The 27,016-nt window shown below is 32.0% G+C and overlaps 1 protein-coding gene across 7 annotated transcripts in view; it reads right to left on the bottom strand.

Moving 5' to 3' along the window:
* The window catches only part of LOC148597989 (extracellular sulfatase Sulf-1-like), a 95,612-nt gene that overhangs the window by 9,984 nt on the left and 58,612 nt on the right, over window positions 1-27,016 (bottom strand). For all 7 annotated transcript variants that reach the window (XM_088561154.1, XM_088561155.1, XM_088561151.1 and 4 more), the window contains 13 exons: window positions 24,556-24,743; window positions 17,409-17,648; window positions 10,946-11,171; window positions 10,619-10,714; window positions 9,616-9,766; window positions 8,677-8,852; window positions 7,776-7,904; window positions 6,008-6,073; window positions 4,263-4,443; window positions 3,530-3,728; window positions 2,742-2,807; window positions 2,212-2,366; window positions 1,251-1,387 (listed from right to left, as the gene is read on the bottom strand). In XM_088561154.1, the coding sequence (XP_088417280.1) occupies window positions 1,251-1,387; window positions 2,212-2,366; window positions 2,742-2,807; window positions 3,530-3,728; window positions 4,263-4,443; window positions 6,008-6,073; window positions 7,776-7,904; window positions 8,677-8,852; window positions 9,616-9,766; window positions 10,619-10,714; window positions 10,946-11,171; window positions 17,409-17,648; window positions 24,556-24,736 (2,003 nt within the window). In that variant the 5' untranslated portion in view covers window positions 24,737-24,743. The remainder of the gene's footprint in view (window positions 1-1,250; window positions 1,388-2,211; window positions 2,367-2,741; window positions 2,808-3,529; window positions 3,729-4,262; window positions 4,444-6,007; window positions 6,074-7,775; window positions 7,905-8,676; window positions 8,853-9,615; window positions 9,767-10,618; window positions 10,715-10,945; window positions 11,172-17,408; window positions 17,649-24,555; window positions 24,744-27,016) is intronic.

Genomic DNA, 27,016 nt, shown 5'->3' with positions numbered 1-27,016 from the left:
ATTCTGGCAGAAAATTTTCCTGAACTTCTCTGTAGTAGAACATAACCAAATTTCAAGTCTTAATATCTTCAGCAGGCAACTTTCATTACACTTTTATTTTTGAATACATAAGTTTCTTTGGACCTACTGAAGGATTTCCTAACAAAATCTTTGGATAAAGAAATGCATGAATCAATAATTATCAGCTTCTGTCTGGTTTTAAGGCAGAGCTGAACTTAATACTGAAAACATACTAATTTTTGCAGTGTCCAAATTTTCATAGTGTACTAATTTTTGCTATTTTTGCAGTAGACAGAAAATTGCAAAAAATAGTTCCCGCGAAGTTGATTTTAAACATAATATAATGTTAATCTTTTTATTCAAATCACCAAAAATTGATACTTGTGAATATATGTATACTTGACAGAATCCACAAAAATTAGCAACCGCAAAATTAATATGTTTACAATATATTGCATCTATTTTGTCTGACCAATAGTTGAATGCAACATCAGTTACAATTTGACATCATATCATAAATTTATAGTGTAATACTAATATGATTTTAGGCTTAGTCTATGAGGGATGGATCTATCTGTACTCTAATTAAAAATACAATTCAATAAATTGATAATGCACATTTATGCTTTATATTGCTGATGTTTCAACCAACAGGAATATCTGAGACTCATAATAACAATATGATGTGGGTCAGCATTTAAAGTTCAAACTAGGCATTGCCACTATTGGGACTTTTAACCCTGGCAGCCTGTTGTACCTTGTACATTTGAGGACCTATGTGGACACACAGTTAATGTTGGACACAATTTTATGGGGATAAACTTAGCACTTATGACACAATTTTGCTGCCAGTTCTAAAACACCCAACTCAAAACTGTAATCAGTTCTATTTTATTTTTGTTGATAACACTATGACAGACTGAAAATAACTACAAATTTACTCAAAACATAAATTTCTTACAATGTGACATCATATTGATATTACCTTACAAAGTGACATTAAAATGTAATGAACTTAGAATGTGACATTATCATCACATTTAATCACAATGTGACATTATATTGAAAATACCTTATGATGTGACATCATATTGACATTACCTTACAAAACACATTAAAATGTTATGAACTTAGAATGTGACATTATCATCATATTTAATCACAATGTGACATTATATTGAAAATACCTTACAATGTGACATCATATTGATATTACCTTACAAAGTGACATTAAAATGTTATTAACTTACAATGTGACATTATCATCACAATTACAGACAGGAGTAACACCTGGTATGTTAGTTCTCTCTAGGAAATCATCAGTGGGGTTGTAATTTGTAAGGAAACTCTCTTTTGGTTTCTCTTTCTTTAAATGTCTCCTGTATTTCTGGAAGAAGAAAATAAGAAACTTTTTAACTATTGTACTTAAAATTTGTTCTGATATCAAGAAACAACTACAAACTTTAAAAATTATTTTGAATCATTCAAAACTGCTACAAAGTGAGAACAACAGACGAATACACCCTAATAAAACGTGACTCATATTATTGTTAAAGTTTGACAAATCAGGAAAGCGTTTTTTTTTAGGACAGACAGACAGATAGACAGACAAATGGATATTAGGATCACATTACACCCCCAATCCTCTTTCAGTCAAATGGACCCTGTTTAGTAGAGGTCAAGCAGTGAAGTCAAGGGAACTCATAAAACACGAGAAATGGACCTTGTTTAGCAGAAGTCAAGTGGTACATGTTGAGCAGAAGTCAAGTGGTACATGTTTAGCAGAAGTCAAGTGGTGTGTGTTTAGCAGAAATCATGTGGACCCTTATTTGAAGTCACATGGAAACTTACTAGAAAAAGTCAAGGAGACCTTGATTGGTATAAGTAGAAATCCATTGGACCCTTAGAAGAAGTCAAGTGAACCCAGTTTGGTAGAAGTCATGTGGACCCTGAAAAGAAGTCAAGTGGACCCTGTTCAGAAGAAATTAAGTGGAACCTCACAGAAAAAAGTGAAGTGGACCTTGATGAGTTGACATCATGAGAATCCTTCTAAGAAACCATGTGAATCCTTATTAGAAAAAAAGTCGTTGATCATGTTTCAAAAAATATATAAATTGTAGAAGGTCAATACGGTCATCACAGATTATTGAGCAGAGATAAAAATTATTTTTGGAAATTTTAAGATATTTTAAGATTTTTTTAAAGATATACTCTTAAATCTTCCAGCATTTTTCTATATTCCTGTATCATATCATCTAATTGGTCCTTGTGGTCCTTCCAAGCATCAACATCTTTATATAGTATTTGATCACATGACACTGTATTGTTCTGTAAAACTCTGCACTTCCTGTCGATAGGCATTATTACTGAAATAGAATCATGAATAAAATGCTTTTCAGAGCACAGCTTGATATGACTAAAGAGGGAGAACACTGACCAGTTGTGACAAGAATAGTAACTCTTGGTATAATTTTGCGAAGATTTATTCACCAATAGTCAAGTTATTTTCTGGACACCAAAAGTCCATGAATAATGACAACAAACACAGCATGATATCAGCATAATGTAAGAATGACAGATATTGCACCGATCTACTATAATTTCAGAAATTATTGAAGCATGAATAATTGCAATTTTGTCATCTTATTCTATGTGATTTTTAGTTTTGTTTCGTTTTTTTTTAAGTCAAATTTTAACATCAATAATTCCATAATGCAATTTTTAGCTTAAACAATACTTACATGGAGATGCCATATTCTGAGATTCTAAATACGATCTTTTCTGTCTCATTTGTGATCTTAAAGAGTCTGAAAATATAAGAAGTTCTATCTTTTTAAAGAGTGAAACTAAACATTACAGCACATAACAATGATAATGGTCAGGGAATATATTGGTTTTCTGTCATCACCTTCACCTGATGAAAGGTCTTAGTAGCCAACATATTACAGCACAAACAAAGGTCGTGTTCAGGATTTACATTTGTCTTCCCTTTGTTAAATGGCATTCACCTGACAAAAGACCTGGAGTATCTGACATTTTACAACACAAATAATGATGGTGTTTAGGGTATATATTCGTCTCCTTTTTATTAATTAAATGGCATTCACCTGAGGAAACGCCTTCAGTATCGTACATTTTACAGCACAAACAATGGTAGTGATCGGGGGATATATTGGTCTCCCTTTTACTAACTAAATGGCATTGACCTGATGGAACCTTACATATTGTACATTTTACAGCACAAACAATGATGGAGTTCAGGGGATAGAATTGGGTTTTCCCTCCATAAATGGCTAACTGAAAAGATTTAAACTTTCTACCAGACAAATTTCAAGTACCTTGAGAAGTAAGGAATACAAGAATATATTATTCTAACATAAAACCAATCAGCTGTTATCATATCCCCTTAACACTGAATGCTCTGCAGAGAAGCAGTGACTACCAATTTATAAGTCCTTGGTGTGATTCTGCCGGGGATCAAAACCTACAAAATTTATGTCTGGAAAATAAGCATGCTGATAATACCTACAGGATCTACGTCTTGTTTGTAAATATCTTCTCTGTCTTTTTCTCCCTTGCCTCGCAATCCTTCGCCTTTTTCTCCGTCGCTTACAATTACATGGTGGACCATCATCATTCTGTATTGTGTTGACAACACTATTGTCACCAAGGCGACACTTCTGTAGCCGTGGTAACTTTCTTGATGGGTCATGCACACATACATATTTCTGCAAAATAATGTTACATAGCTACAAAGGAAAAATCTGTGAGAACTTATATTTTAAACTGTGAGTGAATGATCTGATTTCAACCATCTATAAATTCTATTAAAAAAACAGATTTTAATCCTGATAATTCCAACTAAAAAAAATTTTAAAATATATTCACAAATTTTCTTGAAGACTCTCATATAGTGAAATTGGTTTTGCAAATGAAAACACCATATGGTTGTCAATTTTAATATTTGAAGTAAATTGAAATTACTGACATACATGTATCCACATTTTTTTAAAAAATTGTTGTTCCAGATTTGGAAAATAAAAGTTATGAAGAAAAAAAAAACACTATTTCACACTGCAAACTGGCTTTTCTGCATGTAGAGGTGTAGGTAGCCATGATTTTTTATAATAGCTAACACAGAGGCTGTAGAGGGTACCAGGTAAACAATCAATCATAATGCAAAAAAAAGACATATGCTAATTAGATTGGAATAATTAGCACAAAAATATTTCCTTATTAATTATCAACAACAATGAAGTTACCTGATCTGGTTTACAAGGAGGCTGATTTTCTGATTTAGAACATTCTTTGAAGATCCTACGCTGTTTTGGTGTGGCATATTGTAAAAGGCTATCAGGTATACTTGGCATGGAAACCAGATTCTCCATAAAAGTTCTTTTCTGTTCCCTCATCATGTCTTTATATCTCTTCTGAGTGATTTTACTAAGATTTAACAATGAAAGAGTTTTAATACAGAGAAAACTAACTGATGGTTCATACATTATTTTGTAATTATTCAAGACAGTACAAATTCATAAATTTGCAGAAAATTGACAAAAAGAAAATCCTGAGAAAGATAGGGATGAATTCATTTAATAGCAAAATGTGTGTTCAAAACAGGGATTCAGTTACTTAAATAATCTCATTCAATAAATTATTCCATTTTTCCAATCTCTTAAAATGGTCTTTGATTTATATTTGACCAATGAAGCCAATTAAGTCCATTTTAAACTCCTTAACTAGAACAGTTTTTATAAATGAATCTGTGTTGAATTCTGGATTACTTAAGTTTTTAATGTTGAAAATGAACTTCTGACCCCACAAACTGAATTCAGAGTAGAAAACACTGCCATCAGATCAATGTTAAAGTTAAGTACAGTTCTGCCTTAAAACAAGGCAGAGGCTTATGATTAGTGATTCACTCATATATTAATCCCAAAAATCTTTTGATTTGAAATCATAGTTTTGTTTATTGGGGTTTAACGTCCGAGCAGCAATATTTCAGCTACATTCAGACGATGAAATCATAGAAACTGTATTCAACAATAAGAGTACAAATGAAAGTTGGTCTCTAGAGATATTAACACTTTAAGTTTGCTTACTTTCTACTATAGAAAAGTACAGCAAGATTTCCTTTCAGAACTTTTACAGAAATCAGAAATTATTTCATGATATATAACAGATACAGGGAAAGGAACCTAACAAATGTTTGAACAGTTTCATTGATTATCTTGAGATACAATGAATCACCCCCTGCCTTATTTTTAAACAGACCCATACTTAATAAATCAGAAATATGCCAAAACTAGACATTTTCTGTTTATTTACAGGTTTCGATGAATTTTGACTATGTTTAAACCAAAAAGGCAACCCTTTTTTCCCAAAAGGGTCTCATTTGAGTATAACTCAAGTCTAAGAATCAGGCTAAATGTGTACAAGGTGATGCACATGAAAAAAAAAAGAGATTGTTTTGCATTATTCAAGTATTCTTACAATATAACCTCTAGAATATATCCATCAAAGTGTTTTTTTAAGTTTGCCATTTAAAGATGTTGATAGGTCAAATTTAATTAAATGTACTATAAAAGAATGACAGGAAAATTTTCCTGCACTCTTTTCCTATACAAACAGTCAAAAAGTTGCTTCAAAATTAGGTAGCTTTTTGGTTGTTTTGTAGATGTACAGAATAAATTTGAGACAAAAAAGACCAAATTGAGAAAAATAATGTGCCACTCATTGCCTGATTCTTACACAGAATGGTGAGGTATACCTAGGGTAAGGGACATAACTCTTAAAATCAGTGATATGTTTGTATTATATTCAATTTCATGAAAGCATATCAAGCTTTCATTTGAAACAGAATGAAATCAGTCCATGTTATTTTGATGCTTACATGAGATTGATGCAAAATGCTGTATACATACATTCCAATGATTTGTACGAGTTGTGTCCCTTACCCTAGGTCTACCTCCTTAAAAAGGTTTCATTGTAGCCTGTTTCACCTTACCCTCTTTCTAACAACACTGTATCACCCCAGGGTTTTCTGGTCTTTACAAAACCTTTGCTGTCAACACTGGAAAACAAAAGAAATAGTTCATTAATATGAAAATATTATTGGCAATAAATAAATTCAAAAGGAATGCATTATTTTGATTGGTTGAAAAAGTTTTTTATTTGAAAATGAACTAAATTTTTTTAGTAAGGACACAAGCCAACTCATTGAGGATACTACTTAAGAACTTCTCTGTGTGATCAGCTCCATACTTACTTATTTTGCTTATGTAATTAACTACAAAAGTGTATGAATATTGTTTATATGTGTGAGTAATTTGCCTCCATGCTGTCAGTTAGCAGAACAGGTAAAAATGTGGATTTTCAGTATTATTTATTCAAGTAAATTTTGTGAAGAATTTCTACTATGATCGTACCATTAGCATAATGATTTTGGAAGCCTTATTTTCCAAGCTTCGCAACGGTATGCAGCTTTCAGATGTCATTTGTCCTGGGAATTCACAGTGAGACTTTGAAAATTACTTTTTTAACATGTAAAGTAATGGAAACGTAAGAAGTGGTTAGTGAGACCTAAAATGGATGATAAAAATGTTTACAAGTTATTTTAAATTTCCTGTTGAATATTTGTATCAAAATTATTTATCAAAAATGAATTTAATGACTATTCCAATTCTTTAATGTGTAAAACACATGTACGCCAATGAAGGAAATATTTATGAAATTCATTCCTTAAAAAATTGACATTTTCAAATTAACGTTTTTCTATTATTATATTCTAATTATAAACAATTTGATCACCAAAAAAAAAAACCAAAAAAATACAATATTTTGAGGCAAGTCTTATTACTATGGGTGATTTAAGAAATAAATCACAGAAACTCCATTTTATCATTGTTTTACCATGGCCTGGCCTTTCATGAGGCATTATTTTACATGTGTGACAGTGAGAATTTAAATATCAACATACAATGGCCAGTCCATGGTAAAACGATTATAAAATGGAGTTTCTGTGATTTACTTTGATTTTAATTGGACCAATTTCTTCATATTTTTTAACAGACGCAGCCTATGTGTTGCACGAAATGGTGACCGTTATGGAGCAAAATTCTGCTTGAGGTCAGTTTAATAGGGTAAAACTTATCTATGATGATGAAAATAAGATTGTCATCAGTCTATGACATTGGTCATATTTTAATCAAAGTTTTACCATGGCAGACTAAAGACTTTTACTATTCCAGAAAACTCTAAACCAACATGCCTTTCTTTTAAGAGGCTATCCATGTAAAAATTAGGCAGATCGCATGATATAAGTGGCACAGGGTAAATATGATCCCACTGATTTTTTTGTTCCAATGCAATGTTTAAATCATATGTATGTTGAATAGTATAAAGATGTCATTAAATCGACAATGATGGCTCAGAAAATGATTTTATAATTCCCTAATAAAGCAACCAACAAATTTGCATAAAATAAAGAGTTATGTCTCTTTTCAATGCTTTCTTTGCAATTTATTTCTCTTAAATCGCTGTAGTTAATCAAAAACCAACTTTCAATTTTTAAGAAAGGATGCATTTGTGATATGAAAAGGGTGAACATTTTTAGAAAACAAAATTTGTCATGTACCAACCACTGACTGGTTTTTGCAAGGACATCCTGTAAAAAGCATAAGTTCTTGATCTCTGACTGATGAAAACTTGTTTGAATTATTTGGCATGCGTCACCAATTGCCTGGGTTTTCCACTGACATCCTCTTTATACTTACTTTTGAGGGTCCCTGTAAGCCTTTATCAATCTGAGGAGTGACTTGCCATCAAAGTGTTCAGGGATATCTAGGCCTGCTATGTCCATTATAGTAGCAGCTACATCTATATTCAGCACTGTGTTTGATATCCTACAGAAAAAAAAAAACACTAAAAGAATGTGGACGAGCTTACACAGAATTAAATGTCAAATCTAAAAATCTTTACTTCAGTAATCTCCTCAAGGAGTCCTCCATGGACATCAACATACAACACATATGAACCTTCCTGTAAAGTTCCATCAAAACACATTAAACAGTACAAGACAAGGATGATTTTATGAGATTGTCAAATAAAGTGGAAATTGGTAAAATTGGAAATAAATAAACAGTTAAAAAATAATCGTAACGGTAAAATACGGATTTCAATAAGCAAAAAAAAAAATTATCCCTGATAAGAGTATCTCATACCCTACTGAAAAAAAAACTAACAAATAAGGTGGACAAGCTCACAAAGAGAATATTCCTCAAGGCAAACAGACTTTAAATGTTTTTTTTTTAAAGTTCAGTTATCTCTCTTTGGGGTTCTCTGACAATTATTATTTTCCACCATGCACATCTGCATATGATGTCCAACCTTCCTATAAAGTTTTATGAAACTATCTTAAGCAATTTGAGAGGAGTTACCCTGACATAAAATAAGGACAGACGAAACAGACAGACAGACAGACAGATAAACATTCCTTGTTTGTGGGAGTAAACTACTAAACCAGGAATTAAAAAAGTTGTAAGCATATGGTAACCATCAGCTAAGTTTAAATTTTACAACCAAGTCGTGTTTATTAAGGGCAGTAACTCTTTAATGACAAGGCCAGAAAATGTATGCTCCCTCCCCTCTTTTACAAATTTCTCCTACTAAACATACCTAGATCGAGATAAAATTCCTGGTCCTCTCATGTACAGCGGCACTCTAATATCAAAATCATATGGGAGTGCCTTCCCCTTGACAACACCAAACTGTCCAAGATGATAGCCATGATCAGATGTGTAGATGACGTAGGTATTTGACAGTTCCCCTAACATTGATAGCTCGGTACACACCTATATAAAATATAGAACAAAATTTATATATTTATTATCTTTAAATTGCATTCGTTACACACATTGTCAAGTTTTCGATCTAGGCATACACCCATTCATACAGGAACTTGATATTTGACAGCAACCAAAACTACTTACAACATACTATGGAAGTATTATAATTTGTGGATACCATTTTTTGTGGATTAGGGAAGAAACTCAGGTTCATTGATTCTTGAATTCATGTGATTTTGTGATTTTCAGTATACACATCAATAGGAACTTCCTTTTCGTTGGGAACCAAATTTCATGGTTTGGCCTACTCAGGAAAACCACGAAAGTTAGTACCCCGCAAAAAATAGTACTTTAACAGTGTGCAGACTCTTTATAAAGCCAAACACCACAAACAATTTGTAATCAATTTATGCACCGGGGCCACGATAATTGCACAGAATTAAGATGGGATGACAGGTAGACAAAAAAAGGAGATTCCAATATTCCATCAACTCCCTGAGTTGGGGTATAATGAAGAGCATTGAGAAGGAATTATTTATCATTGATTCTGATTACCAAGTAAACTTCAGACATATGAAGTCTACTGCTGTCTACTGCTCCAATTTGACACTAACCCAGTCTGTCAAATGACAAATTTGTAGAAAGTCACTTCTATAATCAGTTCATCGGGAATCAAGATAAAAGCGATGAAGTTTTGACAGACAGACATATTGACATGATGATTTCAATATACCACCCACTTTTTGAAAATGTTAAAGTTTAGTCATACCTTGTCAACCATATCATCTACACTTTGTAAAGTCTGAAGTCGCTTCTGTTGTAACACATCTGTAAATCTTTGTTCTATGGGTTCCATCTTACCCGTGATCTTCAGTAAATATTGTTTGTCGTAATTTGGGGCTACATTCCAACTGGGTGTCCTAAAATATACATTAAATATATACAATATGTGATTCCTAAACGGTTTTAGTCACAACCCCAAAAGTAAGTCCTAACTTTCCCGTCGTGCCATTATTTCATAAAGATCTATATGCTGATACTCAGGCAATTGTCCATGCAGACATAAAATGTGTATGATCGACACCAACACCAACTATAACATTATGATACTATTATACAACCAGTATTTTTTTAAGCTATATAAGAACAGGAAGTTATAACAGGACTTGCAACCAAAAAGAAAATCACGTTCAAAAACCAACTCATCATGTTTAAGCTTCATTAATTATTATATCTATGAGGGCTTTTAACTCTTCTATATATACAGACATATGAACAGACAGACAGACAGACAGCAGTAAGAGATAATTCCTACATGGAAAAAAGTAGGAGTATAAGAAACTGAAACTTTGCATAAAAAAGATAAGACCTTTCAAAAAGTGACAACTTAAATGAAGCAATTTGACAATTGGCTAAAAGGGAAGTAACTCTAATTACCTCCATATGTATAATAATAATTTAACATTTTCAAGAAGGGTTCTTACCTATTGTTACAAAACAAGCTTTTATATTGTGGTGAATCACTTCAAGGGTCATAGAGATTTTTGTGATAAAAGGAAAGAACTCTATATACTGTCAAACCTTTCTAAACCAAACTCTGAATGATCTGACAACTTGTCTAAACCAGAAACATATGACAGTCCCTTTTTATCAATTTAAATATATTTTGAACCTTGGTAAACAAAACCCCTGTCTAACCTGAACCAATTTTGAAGTTCAAAGGGGTTCTGTTTAGCCAGGTTTTACAGTACCTCTAACTTTAATGTACTTACCTATGATAGGTATTATTATAGAACAGATGTTGATATTGTGGTGCAGCGTCCTCAGGACCATGAGGAGCTGGTACACTTAGCACCATCAAAACTGGTCTGAAATTGACAAAGGACATTTAATACATGAAAAAAGGGATAAGCATATTAAAGAGTATCCAATGGATTTGTGGAAAAAGTGGGGATGGTTAAAAGTCATATATTTATTTATCTTGGTCATTTTCTTTCATCTTTTTCTTCTTTCTACTAAACTTCAAATTGATCCAAGAATACCACTAAAGATATTTTTATCATTTTTTCCCTGAAAGGATATATATATAGTATTTTTACCTTTTAGGGAAATACTGTTTACTCCTTTTCAAGAAAGTGACGCTGTCATTGGCAATAAGGTCTGTGAAGTAATCCTTATAATAATTATCCTCATGCTTCATTTTCTGTCCATTAAAGTTAACACTGTAATTATAAAACCGAGAGTTACGGATCAGTCCTAACCACTCTCGCCAGCCAGCTGGGATATAACTGCCATTATACTCATTTAAATATTTCCCAAAATAACCTGAAAATAGAAAAAAAACCATTTTTTTTATTTTCTGATTTTTCATATCAGGGAAATGGGACAATCAACAACAAAAATGGAAGTGACTTACCGTACATTTTTTCACTTCAGCGCAACTGTTAATTGAGGACAGAGCTTTAGCAATGTCCTATATATGAAGTTGATCGGAGACATGAATGGCTCAAAATCGTTCCATTGGAAGTAGTATATTTAAGGAATGATGTATGTAGTTAAAGAGACTGATTGTTTGGACTTTTGACACAGACATACAGGATGTGTTATAGTGTCACCATAATCCTGTTAGTTGTGACATCAGTGATATCACAAAATAGCCATGCATTATCAACTAAATCAACTATTATCTAAGTGTAAGTATTTGTAAAATTCAGGCAAAATGGGAAAAATAAAAAATGTGCATGTAAAAATCCAAACCAACAATGTAATATCACTCAAGGATATTTTCTCTATTTGAAAAAAAAACCACTATTTGATCTCTGTGTCACTGGCTTTGTGCAGAAATTTTTCAATAGAATCTTAGAAAAATGAGGTTTTTGACAGAGTTATCTGCCCTTGAAATGTTCATTTTCAGTGCATTTTAATGAAATTGTAACTCAATGGTCCAGCATGATATGGAAAATTGTTTTTTTTCCTTGATTCTAATAGTGCAAGTAGTCAAATTACACTATCAAAATCATGTTTTTTTCATACCATGTTTCATCGACTGCCTGATTATTACAGGGACTGACACTTAAAGATGTTCGCTGCTCTATTTCAGAAAAATAAGGAATTCAAAAGGTTGTGAAATCTTAAATGATTTTTCATGTTAGAACAATATATGACGGGAAAAAAGATGGGACAGCCTGTTCATTTTTTTTTAAATTAAGGCATGAAAATGATTTCTCTAGATTTTTCTTAGTAGGATTTATCTGTTAAAAACACTGAAGAAATAACAAGGATTCCATAAAAAAAAACTTCCCAAATAAATATGGTGTGTTTAATGAAAATAAGAAAAGAAAATTGGGGTCACTGGGCAAAACATATCAAAGCTATGAAATGGATAAAACCAGATAAGTCTGTAAATCTGACAAAAACATCCTTAAGTACAAATCACTAAGTCCCTCATAGGCAATTATTATCCATTGAGATTCTTACTGTCATGAAAATTTTCTTCAAAAGAACATTATAATTTGATGTGGGAAATGATCATGAATTTAAAGCTGCATGAAAACTGATTGATAGCAAAAACCATGAAAAAAAAAAGATGGCCCGAAAATTTCCTGGTTTACAATATGCATTGTTACATATCATTGCTTTGTCATTTAATGCCTGTTTAAAATTCCTTATTACAAACTTCATTCAGTTTTAAAATGAATTAAAAATTTCCCCAGGAAAAAAAAATGTTGAAATTTTCACTGTTAAGATATAGGACTGGTTAAAGTTTCTGACATTCATTATCAAACTAACACATTGTACCAGTTCCGTGTAGAATTAACTTTTTTTTTTGCGAAAAAAAAAAATTAATTACAAATTTTTTTCACAATAACCTTCTGCTCCATTTGTGACTCAATGTTCTAAACATAGAATTGTTTATATATGAACATGAATTATTTATGTCTCACAAAAGTAGATTTATGGGTCATATCAAACTATAAGGAGAGCTGCTTGTTATATACACCTGATCTATTTCCAACTTTCTCGGTAGTCCAGTGGTAGCATGTTGGCCTCAAGTTGGGAAGGTTGTGAATTTGATCACTTAGTCATCTTACAGGTCTATGTCTCAACCAAGCATGTAGCATATTGGAGACAGAGTGAAGACTAGCTTGATGGGAGACAAAATAATATGTCTGTGTCGGGTGGCATGCTAACTTGTGGTCGGTTGCTTCTGTGATCTACTGTAAAAATCCAGCTCAGTGTGTTGGATGTGTATAAAGCAGGGTCTAGTTAATTGATCCAAAATGCTTGAAACATCTGCCATGGGACATTAAACCACATTGATTAAACCACAATCAATCAATCAATCAATCAATCTATTCTAATTCCATTAAACCCTTTGAAGCATTAAAGGCTATGCAAGTTGACTGTCACCTCCATTGGTCAACACTTCATATGATAATTTGTAAATACTTTGAGCAATTTTTAACCCCTACTGCAACTTAATTGATGAAGAAATAAACAATATCTGTGAATTTTATTCACTGACCAAATTAAGAAATTATCAACAGCTAAAATCAATGCATTTCATTTACTGCGTTTGTGATAGAGATCAATACAGTGGCAGATCTTTGGAGGGAGTCCTGAGGTTGGAACAACTCCCCCTTTCCTCTGTATGATGGAAAATTATGTTAATTTCATGCAAAATATCAGCAAAAATGAACAAATAATAGCCTGTAACCCCTCTTTATTTTAAGCCCTCTAGAACTCCCCCTTTTCAAAATCTCCCTTTCATATATAAACAAAAATTTCCAGTCCCCATGAACAAAGAACAGAATTTGTATGGCCTACTATGTATGTTAAATCATAGTTAAAAGAAGTCATTAAGATTATATAAGATAGTAACTGTCTATCATCTACAGAGACAAGCAACACCATCCATCAAAATGCTTGTTAAAAAGTACGAGTCTTTCTAAATAAAAGGCAGATTCAACAATAAGATGTACAACACCATCCATCAAAAAGCTTGTTAAAAAGTACAAGTCTTTCTAAATAAAAGGCAGGTTCATCAATAAGATGTGTGACATTACTCATATCACTCATCAATATGCTTGTTAAAAAGTACAAGTCTGTCTAAATAAAAGGCAGTTTCAACAATAAGATGTACAACATCATACAACAATGAGATGCACCACCCCTCCTTTTAAAGTACAAGTCCTTCTAAATTTTAAGCAGGTTGAAAAATGAGATGCACAGCCCCTTCTTATGAAGTACACATCCTTCTAAATTTAAGCCAGGTTTAACAATGAGATGCACAGCCTCTTCTTATAAAGTACAAGTTCTTCTAAATTTTAGGAAAGTTCAACAATGAGATGCATAGCCCCTTCTTATAAAGTACAAGTCCTTCTAAATTTTAGACAGAATCAACAATGAGAAACACTCTACAAAAGGGGCTTCAGCTTAGACAGGTTTCACAGTATTTTATAAGCATGATGATAAACAAATTTAAGGAGGTAGAACTAGGGAAGGGGACATAACTATTGAAATCAATAATATGTTTGAATCATATTCAATTCACCAAAGCCTATCAAGCTTTCATTTGAATCAGAATGAAATCAACTCATGTTTCTTTGATGCTTACATGAGATTGATGTAAATTGCTGAATACAAACGTTCCAATGATTTTTAAGAGTTGTCTGCCTTACCCTAGGCCTACCTCCTTAATTTGACAGATTTGGCCTGAAAGTAATAGCTGAAAACCAAATTGATTAGTACCAACCAAACATATCAGATTGTTAAGAATATAATTAATTTCAAATTGTCATGAAATGACATTTTTGATAATGAACTATCACAGTTAGAGCATAATAAATTTAAAAAGTGTTTGATTTATATTAGAATTAAAAATTTATATATGTCATAAAAGACAGTTTATAATGTGTCACAATTACTTCAATAAATTTTGGAAAATAGAAAAAAAAATATCACAATATCTCTCACTTGTGATAGAGTTTGTAAGTCTTGTTCTAGTTTCAATTTCTCTTCCGAAATTTTTGATGCAGAACGTGTTGAAATCCGAAGACCGATCTGCATTTTATTGTTTACTTCCGGGAAATTGAAATGCTGCATTACAATGCAAAATTGTCTATTTTATGCTTTTCTTAACATTTTATCTTGTATAACTAGATATTTGTCATTTTTTATCAGTATTTTTACACAAAAAAGATATTTTGCTTTTAGTATTGAACTCAATGTTAAGTAAAAGATGAATCTCCATTCATTTGAATGGTAGACTAGGACCCATTCTCACGAAACCATGGAGCCACATGATGAGATTTACATACCCTATGGGGGCATAAGCATGAAATGGATATTAAACTATGAAGTAGTGATGCTAAAGCAACTTCACAACAAATCTGACACACAATTGGTTCACATTAAAATGAACTAATCAGAAAAGTTAACATTAAAATGGCAACAGTATACCATAATACCTCCCTCTTAGACGAGCGTATAAAAAGTTAACATTAAAATTCTAAGGTGGAAATAACAGACTTTTGAATTGGTAGCTGAGGAAGCAGAAAGATGAAGCAAAATAATACAGGAAAAACTGTCTAAACCAAACCTTAAGGCAGTATAGACCTGGGGTAAGGGACATAACTCTTGAAATCAATGATACGTTTGTATTATATTCAATTGCACCAAAGCTTTTCAAGCTTTCCTTTGAAACAAAACAAAATCAGTCCAAGTTACTATGATGCTTACATGAGATTGATGGAAAATATTGAATACAAACGCTCCTATGATTTGTTAGAGTTGTCTCCCTTACCCTAGGTCTACCTCCTTAAATACGCAAGAAATCCAAATAAATCAGAAACTTGTCTAAAATAAACCCCAAATAAACCAGTATTAAATCTGTCAAAAACAAATAAACCCATAAATCTGACAGAAGTGACCCATGGCAGATCAATGCACATGACTTCTTACAACTCATGAGACCTAGATCATCTTTGTGAGGGACACCAAAAGGTCAAGCAAAGCAAGGCAAGAAAATGGAGGAGTGGGGTGGTAGAAATTGCAAAAAGTGGTATTTTTTTATGCCTTTTTTAAATCAATTTAAGCAAAGTGTATGAGCTATATGAGTGTGATACTTGTCCCTATTGAAACTTTACTTATTTTTAATGAAAACAAGTTATTGCCTTTTCATTAAATCTGCTGCACACCACATGCTTAAGGAGGTAGACCTAGGGTAAAGGATACAACTCTTAAAAATCAATGGCACGTTTGTATTTAGCATTTTACATCAATCTTATGTAAGCATCAACGTAACTTTGACTGATTTCATTATGTTTCAAATGAAAGCTTGATAGGCTTTGGTGAAACTAAATATGATACAAATATATCACTGATTTCAAGAGTTGTTTCCCTTACCCTAGGTCTACATCCTTAACTGGAATTATTTTTACTACTTGTGGAAGTTACATTTTGTATTCCTAGATCATCACTAGGGACACATATAAGAACTTTTCATTCTGATATAAGACCACTTAAGTCACCTATATTGACAGATTTAATTATGAACCTGATGTAAAAAAGTCAAATAACATGTAATTGAAATAAATTTTTGTACCTTTAGTGAAACATAACAGGTGTTTTGGTTGTCAGGTGCAAAAAAAAAATGACCAAAAACCAGCATCATAATTCAATCATCATTTCAAAACAAATGAACATATGATTTTTATTGCATTTTTAATCTAAAAATAGAAAGAAAATATGCACAATGAGCCTAAAACCAATCATATTCTCCTTTTTTACTTATGTAAAAACCAAACAAAATTCCTATCTTTTACATGATGCCTGACATATACACCATATGGTTCCTTTGTAACCTCTATTTTTATTTTGACAGATTTGAATCATCCCATTGATGACACTTCAGTATTTTTTTACCAATATGAAGTGTATTGAGATGTCATATGTCTTTGTTTTATCCAGACAACTTTTCTTGACACCATTCCAAAGCTTCAGATGTATGTTTTAAGATTGATTGATTGATTGATTGATTATTGGGGTTTAATGCCCGAGCAGCAATATTTCAGCTACATGTTTTAAGAGAGGAGTGTAGTAAATGTGTATGTACTAAAGGGAAGCAACCCTTACAGTATCATATACAGAATTGCTACTAAGTTCTATTTCCAAGTTATTAGTATAGCTTTATAAAAGTTTATTAGAACAGTAAACTTGTTTTTTTTTTTAAATTCTAAATTTCAAATTTAAATTTCTATTTTGAATAGCTGAGCTGATGAAGCAGAAAATCAAAGAGTAAATCTATGCAAAAAAAGTCAAGTACTTTCTTGCTTAGAATAAGATTTGTATATTTAAGGTTTGAAATATTTGAATTCAAACTTATATTTTATTAAATGACAAATATTTGCAAATATTGTAGCAAATTCTTCACAGATGTCAAAAAGGACAGTTTTATATTCTCTGATACTTTCTGCCATTCCTATTTGTGATGTCTCATTAGTAGGGGAGTGTTCTGGCAGAGTAAATAAACCAAGGGAGATAACTTATCAAACTACCTACCTGTTCTGTACCCAGCATTGCTTAAATAAGTGGCAAAAGTCCTGGATTCATGATTGGCCTGCCAATATGGAGATGAACAGTTATCATTATTGGTATATACATGATGGTTATGGGTATACATTCCTGTAAGGAATGAGCTCCGTGACGGGCAGCACATGGGTGTGCTTACAAATGAGTTGTTGAAATGGACACCTTGGTCTCTCATCCATTTTAATGTCTTTGGCATCACATTCATTGAACCTACAAAATAAAGTTGAAACTAGAATCTTAAGTTGCAGAGGTGCATCTAGAATTTGTAAAAGGACTTCCAATAAAAAAATGTTTAAAAAGGGGTGGTTTTGAAGTTACGATTTGCACATTTTTGCCAAAAAAAATTTCCAATAAATTGAGGGAGAAGTTTCCCTGGAACCTTCCTCCTGGATTTGGCACTGAATTTCATATTAGTAATTTTTTTTGCATTAAAATATAACTGCATGAAGTACAGTGAAAATACCACTGCTGTAAATACTTTATAAACTCTTCTTCATCTTAAATTGGATACATACTGAATATTACATGTCAAAATCTGTATCACATGCTGTATCAAACTCCTATATCATGTCAAGGACAACCGACCCACAGTGTGATACAGATCTGAACACGTCATGTTCATCATATCATATGTTTTAACCATACATCAGGAATGGTTTGTGAAGGGGTGCAATACAAGGTATGCAATATGGGTCTAGGGTTGTAATATAGGTTATGCGATATAGGTCTAGAGGTGAGATATAGGGTATGCGATATAGGTCTAGGATTGTGATATAGGGCATGCGATATAGGTATAGAGGTGTGATATAGGGTATCCGATATAAGTCTAGGGGTGTGACATAAGGTATGTGATATAGGTATAGAGGTGTGATATAGGGTGTCCGATATAGGTATAGAGGTGTGATATAGGGTATCCGATATAGGTATAGAGGTGTGATATAGGGTATGCGATGTAGGTCTAGGGTTGTGATATAGGGTATGCGATATAGCATTCTAAATGCATTCTTAAGGTTTGATAAAAATTGGATATCTTTATACAGTGAGAACTCTTTCATTCTTAGGTAGGGTCTTTCATGGTTTGATAAAAATTGGATATCTTTATACAGTGAGTACTCTTTCATTCTTAGGTAGGGTTTTTCATGGTTTGATATAACTAGGATAGCTGAAGGAGTTTTGAGTTTATAAATTTGCAGAAACATTGGAAAATTGTTGGAAATTGTCTTTGCTTTAATTGTGCTTAATCAATTTTAAGCTAGTTTTGACAATTTTAATGCTTTTTTGCTTCCAGATGAGGAGTCATCATAATTCCTTCAACTCACCTGGCTACATGCCCACAATAAAATATTCGATAGGGCAGACAGCTTCAAATGACCATAGAGGTCAAACCTTGAATAGTTGGGACAAATACTGACACCACATTCAAGTTTTTCAGTTCTCAATTCATAACTTTGACAAGATTCTGACTAGAAATAAAGTACTCATAGAACGTTTTAAATATTTGTATCTGGAATGAAATGAAACTTAAACTATCTATAACAACATTAATGAAAACAGAGAAATTATCTAGTGGTAGATTAAATGTTTTGCTCTTCAAAAATGTTTCACTTTATTTCAAGTAGTTATTTGATGTGAAGATTCTTTGATTATTTCAATCAGTTTGAAATCTGAATTCTTTGTACTCTGATTTTAAGTTTAAGTATGGTAAATACAAAAAAATTGAATTCTTTATATAACAAGAGATTCCAGTTCAACAATCAACATGTTTTTTTCTGTTTCCTAGACAAAAAAAAAGATTCTCTTAGCTTTGTTTTGTTTTAATGGGGGTGGGGTGGGGGGTTGACTACTTTTCTGCACACTGACACTTTTGATCAAAAGTACAAATCATTTTTTATTAATTTTTTCATATTGATTTTCAGATTACAATGAAACCTTCTAAACCAGACACTGACAAATCCAAAAACCTGTCTAAATCAGAACCTGACTAATCCAAAAACCTGTATAAACAAGACCATGATTAATCCAAAAACCTGTCTAAACCAGATACTGACTAATCCAAAACCTGTCTAAACCAAACCCTGACTAAGCTAAAACCTGTCTAAAAACCCTGACTAATCCAAAAACCTGTCTAAACCAGATAAACTTCAAGTTCCTTAAATTTAATACAAATGTATTTTAAACCTTAGTAAACAGAACACCTGTCTAAACCAAACCAATTCTGAAATCCAAAAGTGGTTCTGTTTAGACAGGTTTCATGGTATAGATTGTTATGTTGGTGCTTCTGGGTCTATATTTTTTCATGTTTGTTATCAGTCCATATACTTAGGAAGTATTATTGACAGTGGGGTACCAACTTTTGTGATTTTTTATGAGTTTTGTAAACCATGAAATTAGGTTCCTAAAGAAATGAAAAATTTCCCATTCAATTGTACGATAGAGTTATTAAATCAATGAACTCAAGAATCTATGAACTGGTAGGTTTTTTCCTAAATCATGAAAATTGGTATCCACGAAGAAAAGTACTTTCACAAGAAATACCTCCTCAGATCATGTGCTTATTAAGACATCTGTATTATATTATTTAACATATCAACAATCCACTTGCAAAAAAGCAATTGTCCAATTTGTCCATAATAAGAGATGCACAACTTCAAAAGTCTGTGCAAAGTTGGAATAATATGTAATCTCTAAACATGATGAATGGACTGACAGAGTCAAATGACTAATAGACCTGCTCTGAATCCAATCCATAAAGCCACTCCATGTTATATAACATACCCTTCACAAGTATTACACATTAACCTACCAGTTTAACTCATACTTGACATATATAGTTAACCCAAAATGACCTTCTATACGTTTTAAGGTTTTTTAAGCAATTGAAAACTTTGAAGTAATTCCACATCTTCTAAATAAATTCAGTGAAAACATTGCATGAAAAACTTGTTGACATAGATATTCGGTATCAGTAATAAAAATAGTTTCGTGTTTGTACTTTCTGAACCTTAATTGAAACTAAAACACTGTCTAGTTTTCTTATTAAATTCAGTAAATGATATCTTTGAGATTAATCTCTTAGTCAGAGTCATAATTTTTTATTCAAAATGTTCAAAATTGCTGCTTTTCAGATAAAAGAGTTGTTTTCTACCTACACGCAATGATCGAAATCTCCTTATCTGTCCGTCATTCTGTTCATACCTTTGCAAAAATTTTGTTGCAATTATCTTATTTCCCAATGGGTGGATTGATTTCAAATTAAGTATGTTGCTTTGAATAGATAGGGCATGTATGACCTCTGTATGTAGTGTTTTGTTTTCACTTTCATTTTACTTTTATGTTGCTGCAACTTTTTCACAGTACTTAAGTCTAATGCTGTTTTGGGGCCAGCTGCAGCCAGCCTACCCTGTGGTGTGAAGGTTTCCTCATCATTCATTGAAGACCTAAAGGTGACATTGAACTGACATTTTTTTTATTATTTCACAGGGGTCGTTGTCTCTTTGACATATCCACTATATCCATTCTCTGGGTATTGTGCTTAAAATGCCTGATTTCAATTTCCTGTACAACAGGGGGTATAAGATGCATACTACTTCATGTTTTGTACTTTAAGATGTCCAATATAGAAGAAAGCAAGGACTACAGTAGATGTCTACTATTGAATAAGAATTTGTCTCCTAGAGTTAGCACAAGTAAACTCTGGCATACATTTTTGTTCATTCAAATTACAGAATATTCCAAACACAAATCCCTTCCAACTAATCATTTCATATGCACTAACACAGCCTTTACAATTAAAAAGGAATTCTAATTCCATAAAGTATAATTACAAACAACAAAATTCATCAGTATTCTATAAATGTATTGATTATTGCAGTTGCTAATTTTTGCGGATTCTATCAAGTAACCATATTCACTGGTATCAATTTTCAAAGTTTAAAAAAGTTATTAGTCCCACATTGATAGAAAAACAATATCGTATGTACTGTTTTTGCTCTTTCCAGTCCAAAATGAAAATAGCGAAAATAAGTACACAGCAAAAATTAAAACATTTACAGTATTCCACTAAACATATCCTTTCTGACTGACTACAAGTAAACATGAAGGTTTATGTAATAAAAATGAGTTGTTTTCTTCATTTATTTTAAATCACTAGTCCACAATCCAATATACCACCCCATACACAAGAATAGGCCCTTTAGAAATATAAAGTTGACTACCATTCACAATATAAAAAAGGTTTTAAAAGTTTAATCAAAAGACTGATTTCTTTCCTTAATTTTTTTCAAAACAATTAGTCCATTACAATAAACCATCCCATATACAAGAACTGGCCCTTTAGACATAAAGCTTACCTAAAAAACACAAGTTGTCTACAATTCATAATTTTAAAAGTGTTAAACGGTTTAATTTTTTTTTTTTTCCCAAATCATTACTCCATTCTACTTAACCATCCCATAGTCAAGAACAGGCCCTTTAGAAGTACAGGTCGTTCTGTTAACAAGTTGACTACCATTCACAGATAAAAGGTTTGATCTTAGATACTTTTATCTTTTTTCATTAAAATAACATAACAAACAAATGAGAAATGTCTGAATTGTCAGTGAAGACTAAATACCAACACAGATTGTAGCCTGATATAGCCTGTTTCAAACAAAAGATTGATGAAATGGATACAGGACCTGTCTGAACAGTGACATCATGATGTGCTGACAAAGCAAGGTAGATACACAGCCAAACCTGTCCTAACTGAAATCCTTTGGACTGAAGAATTTGATTGGTTTAGGCAGGTGTTCAGTTTATCAAGGCTCAAAATACATTTTAATTAATATGAAGGATCTGGTTTGGACAGGTATTTGGTTTATTCAATGTTCTATTTAAACAGGTTTGGGTTTATTTGGGGTTCTGTATAGACAGGTTTTTGGTTTATTCAAGGTTCTATTTAAACAGGTTTTGGGTTCATTCAGTGTTCTGTATAGACAGGTTTTTGGTTTATTTGGGGTTCTGTTTAGACAGGTTTTTGGCTCATTTGGTTTATTCAGGGTTCAGTTTAGACAGGTTTTTGGTTTATTCTGGGTTCTGTTTAGGCAGGTTTTTGGTTTATTTTTGATTCTGTTTAGACAGATTTCACTTTAATTGACTGTATATCCAAATTTATAAATGCAACCATATAGTTCAGCAACTTTATTAGTTTTTTCTCTCTTGAGATGGTCTTATATTGATAAAGGACTTTCTTCTCAAATAATTAGTGATTAAAATTTTGTGGTTAATTGAATCCAGATTTATTGATTGATTGAAGTTTTAACATCCTACGGCACGAATTTCATGTATTCCAAGATGAAAACGTTTGAGTAGACCCTGCTTAGTTCTAGTCTGACTCAATGAGCTACATTTTTAATATGATAGCTCACAGAAACAAAGAAAAAATCCCTAAAAATCTAGTGACAGAGACTAAGAAATGGTAATATTAAAAGAGAAGTCTTCATTAATATATATTTGCTAGCTCAGTGGGTTTTGACTTGCATGTTTAAGATTTTTTTCCATTTTGCCCGATTCTTACAAAGACTTGTACTAAATTCAATCATTCTAAATATAGAATCCTTCTAATGTTGACCTTTGTCTGTATCATGACCTTGATCTTAAATCTACAATCTTTTCAATTTGTTACTTTTTAAATCCCATGCATTAATGCTGGCCATAGATTAACCAAGTTGCCATAGATTGGCCATATTGCCATAGATTAGCCATGTTGCCAAAGAGTGGCTATGTTCTGAAGGAAACTACAAGCAACATCACTTGAGAGGTTCTTAAATGGACTCCATAAGGAAAAAGAAAGCATGGTTACCCAAAGACCATCAGGAGGTAGACTGTTGAAGCAGAAATGAAAGAGATGGGAATGACCTGGGGTGAACTACAAGAGACCACAAAAAAGGGACATAATAAAGGCTACTTTTTATCCTATGTGCCTCCAGGTGCAACAAGGGACTAGGCAGGTAGGTATAGGTAATTAATACTATGTCTATAAACTTTAAAACCCACACACTTGCTAATTTTACAACTATCCATTAATTGTTTAACCAAATGAAATAACATATGTTAAAAACAGAAACACAAATAAAATAAATATTTTTGTTCCTTTTCAGTTTCATCAACATTTAATTAATGAATTAACAATGATTCTGTACTAAGATCATTCTATATACACCCAAGAACAAATGATTTTTGCAAATGTTACTTATCGCAAGATCCCTTTCCAAAAACTAAGGTTCAGTTATATTGTGTAATAAAAATGCAAACAAAATTATGATGGCACACCTGATATAATATAAGCACATTTTGTAGGAAACAATCTTCAAAGAATTTCTTCACTCAAGGGAAATAACTCAGTCTGCTAAAAAGATTTTCTTAGCTAATTCATAATAAAGAGCCTTGTTGATGAAATGCTAAACAGAAGTATGTATAAATCAAATTCAATATCCACTAGCTTTAGCTTAATAAAAATATACTTAATGAAAACATTCAGCTGAACTAATAGAGCTTAATGCTAAAGGTTGTCTGGCACGAAATATTCTGATGATGCAATTGCAGGAAGGAAAGAATTCCAACCCCTTTCATTGTAGGTGTAGGTCTCAGCCTGCTACTGTAAATGCAGGAGTAATCAAGGGAACCAAGGTAATAGCGGTAATCAAAAGAATGCATTCCAGGGACAAAGACAAGACATAGAAAATAGACATACACAACAAAGAACATGAAATAACTAAAATCATACATACAAAGTAACAAAATTAAAAGAGCAACTCGGACTCTACTAAAAACTGGGAGCATGAACCAGGTGCACTGGTAGGGTAAGCATCCACTGGAATGTTTTCATTGTGCTAGTTTTTGCTATTTTTTCGGTGGATTGATTTTTAACACTATAAAACGTTTATTAATTTTTGGAAAACAAAAAATTTATATCAACAATTATATTCACTTGACAAAATAATCAAAACAAAATTAATATGTTTACAGAACAGGTATTTCTACATGAACTCAAATTCTTATGAAACAAAAATGGTAAGGGAAAGGTACAAGATAAGGGGACATAACTCACAATTATAGGAAGATAACTATTACCACTTACCTAATACTTCATCCTGATCATCAGTAAGAACCACAATAATATTTGGTTTGTCACTTTTCTTCTTTTTACTTGTCCTTTTTCCATAAAAGTCCTCTTTGTACCGTGGTCTTTGAGCTATCACACAGAATATAAACGTCACTAAACACACCTGGCAAATCACAAAGAACTGTATTCCCTTCATACTGTATCTGAAATGAAATATAAATTCGGTCACCAAAAGAATTCAAGTTAATCATAAATAATTTACCTGATAATTTCATCTGAAGTATAAAGGGAAGAAAAACAAATAATTCAGAAGTTTTTCCTTGTTTGAGATGCATCCTTAAAGGGAAAATACTTGTAATAAATTCAATTTCAAATTACGTAATATTCAATTTCCAAACATCTGCCTTTCAGGAAGAAAATTTTAAATGCAGTTCTTTTCTTATAATTATAGCATATACAATGATGATGTTCAGGAATAGAGTTGGTCTTCCCTTGTTACAGTGCATACAATGATAATGTTCAGGGGATTGAGGTGGTATTCAAAATTACCATTTATCTGATATAAGACAATTTCAAAATTTTCTTATATCATTTGTCTGTTTTTAGTTCCATAAAAAAATTCCAAGAACAATGGGAGGTTACTTATATAACCCTTGTCCATCATTTTGGGGGGTGATTAAGGTTGTAGACTTTCATAAACTAGTGATGTAAATAGGTCAATTGGCAATTTGGACATCTATGACTGCATGGTGTGACGACTTTTACATTAAAAAAGATTTTTAAGTAGTGCATTTCAGGAAAACAAGTTCAAGGGGACATAACTCTCACAAATTTGAAAGATAGGAATTTCCTTGTAATATGCACAACTGCATATTGTCTCCCTACAAGTTGTAATTCTGTTCAGTAGTTAGAGAGGAATTGTGATGAAAAAAGGGGCCAGACGGACGGACGTCAAAAACATCATCAATTTGCAGCATCATTGAGGGTTATAATAATTAACCAAAAATCAAGTGTTTTAAAAACAGATAAGAAATAACAATTGCATTTATATTTTAAAGTACATGTATTTTCCCATTTAAAAGTAAACATGTATGTTTTGTACTTTTCATATTTATACAATAATTATGTTTTTGAAATGTAGTTAAAACTATAATTAAATTTTGGGAGGTCTCGTCAAAAATAAAATACAAACACTTCAAAAACTAAAAATGAATATTTGACACAAAGATAAAATACAATATGCTTGTTGTTAATAAAATGTAAAAAAAATAGAAAAGAAACATACCAGTCTCCTCATAAACTTCATTTCAAGTTATAAATATGATGATTGCAATAAAAACAATGTGTTTTAAATTAAATCATGTATTCAGTGCAGAAAAGTGATCACTAGTAGAAACATAATGTGTTTTATAGCCCATACAATAATGATGTCCAAGGGACAAAGTGGTTTTCCCTTGATCAAATAACTATCCCATCCTGAAAATCAATAAGTAAAGACCATTATTTGATCTCTGCATCACTGGCTTTGTGCAGAAATTTTTCAATAGAATCTTAGAAAAATGAGGTTTTTGTCGGAGTTAACTGCCCTTGAAATGTTCATTTTCAGTACATTTCAATGAAATTGTAACTCAATGGTCCAGCATGATATAGCAAATCTTGTCTGTTTTCCTTGATTCTGATGGTGCAAATAGTCAAATTATATTATCAAAATGATGGGTTTTTTCATACCATGTTTCACCGACTGCCTGATTCTTTTAGGGACTGACACTTAACAATCTAAGACATTTTATCAGGTAAGAGTCATTTAATCTGTATTCCCTGAAGTTAATTATTTTATTTGCTGTAAAACTTAATCAAACTAAAAATTAAGTAGCAGACAACAGCCCTCAAATCCCACATCTTATTCAGCAAAGCCTTTTAAGTAGCAGTGTTTGTAAGAATCATGCAAATTCTGCAAAATGTGATACACCTCAAAAAAGGCTACATATTTTTATTTTTGTGATTAGGTTGTTTTATGGGTCTATACTATGAAATGTGTATATATTCATTCCAATCTGTCTGCTCTTAGGAGATAATCTACATTGAAAATACAATAGTTTCTATTGTATTTTACTGTCATTTACAGAGTTATCTCCCTTAGTTATGAATTCTACAGTACCTTCTATATAATTTTTATCTTCTAATAGCAGGGGTTGTATACTATAACAATTTTAACAAAATATCAAAAATAAAAATATGTAGGCTTTCCAACCATGAATCACATTTTGCATGATTCTTAGGTAGAGTGCTACTTAATAGAACTGATGAACAGTCAAATACAACATTCCTTCAACAAAACTTATTGATAAATCTGGTGTCTGACTAACAGATTGTTAAAACAAACAATTTCCTTCAGCAAAATAATATATATTGTATGACAACATTTGCAGACAAATCAAGCATGCCTTAACACAGACATGAGGTCTGGTTGACATTT

The sequence above is a fragment of the Perna viridis genome, chromosome 14 (genome assembly GCF_037379345.1).
Source record: "Perna viridis isolate PV_CMFRI_1.1 ecotype Kerala chromosome 14, ASM3737934v1, whole genome shotgun sequence".
Lineage (NCBI taxonomy): Eukaryota > Metazoa > Mollusca > Bivalvia > Mytilida > Mytilidae > Perna > Perna viridis.
This window is presented reverse-complemented; position numbering and strand designations above follow the sequence as displayed.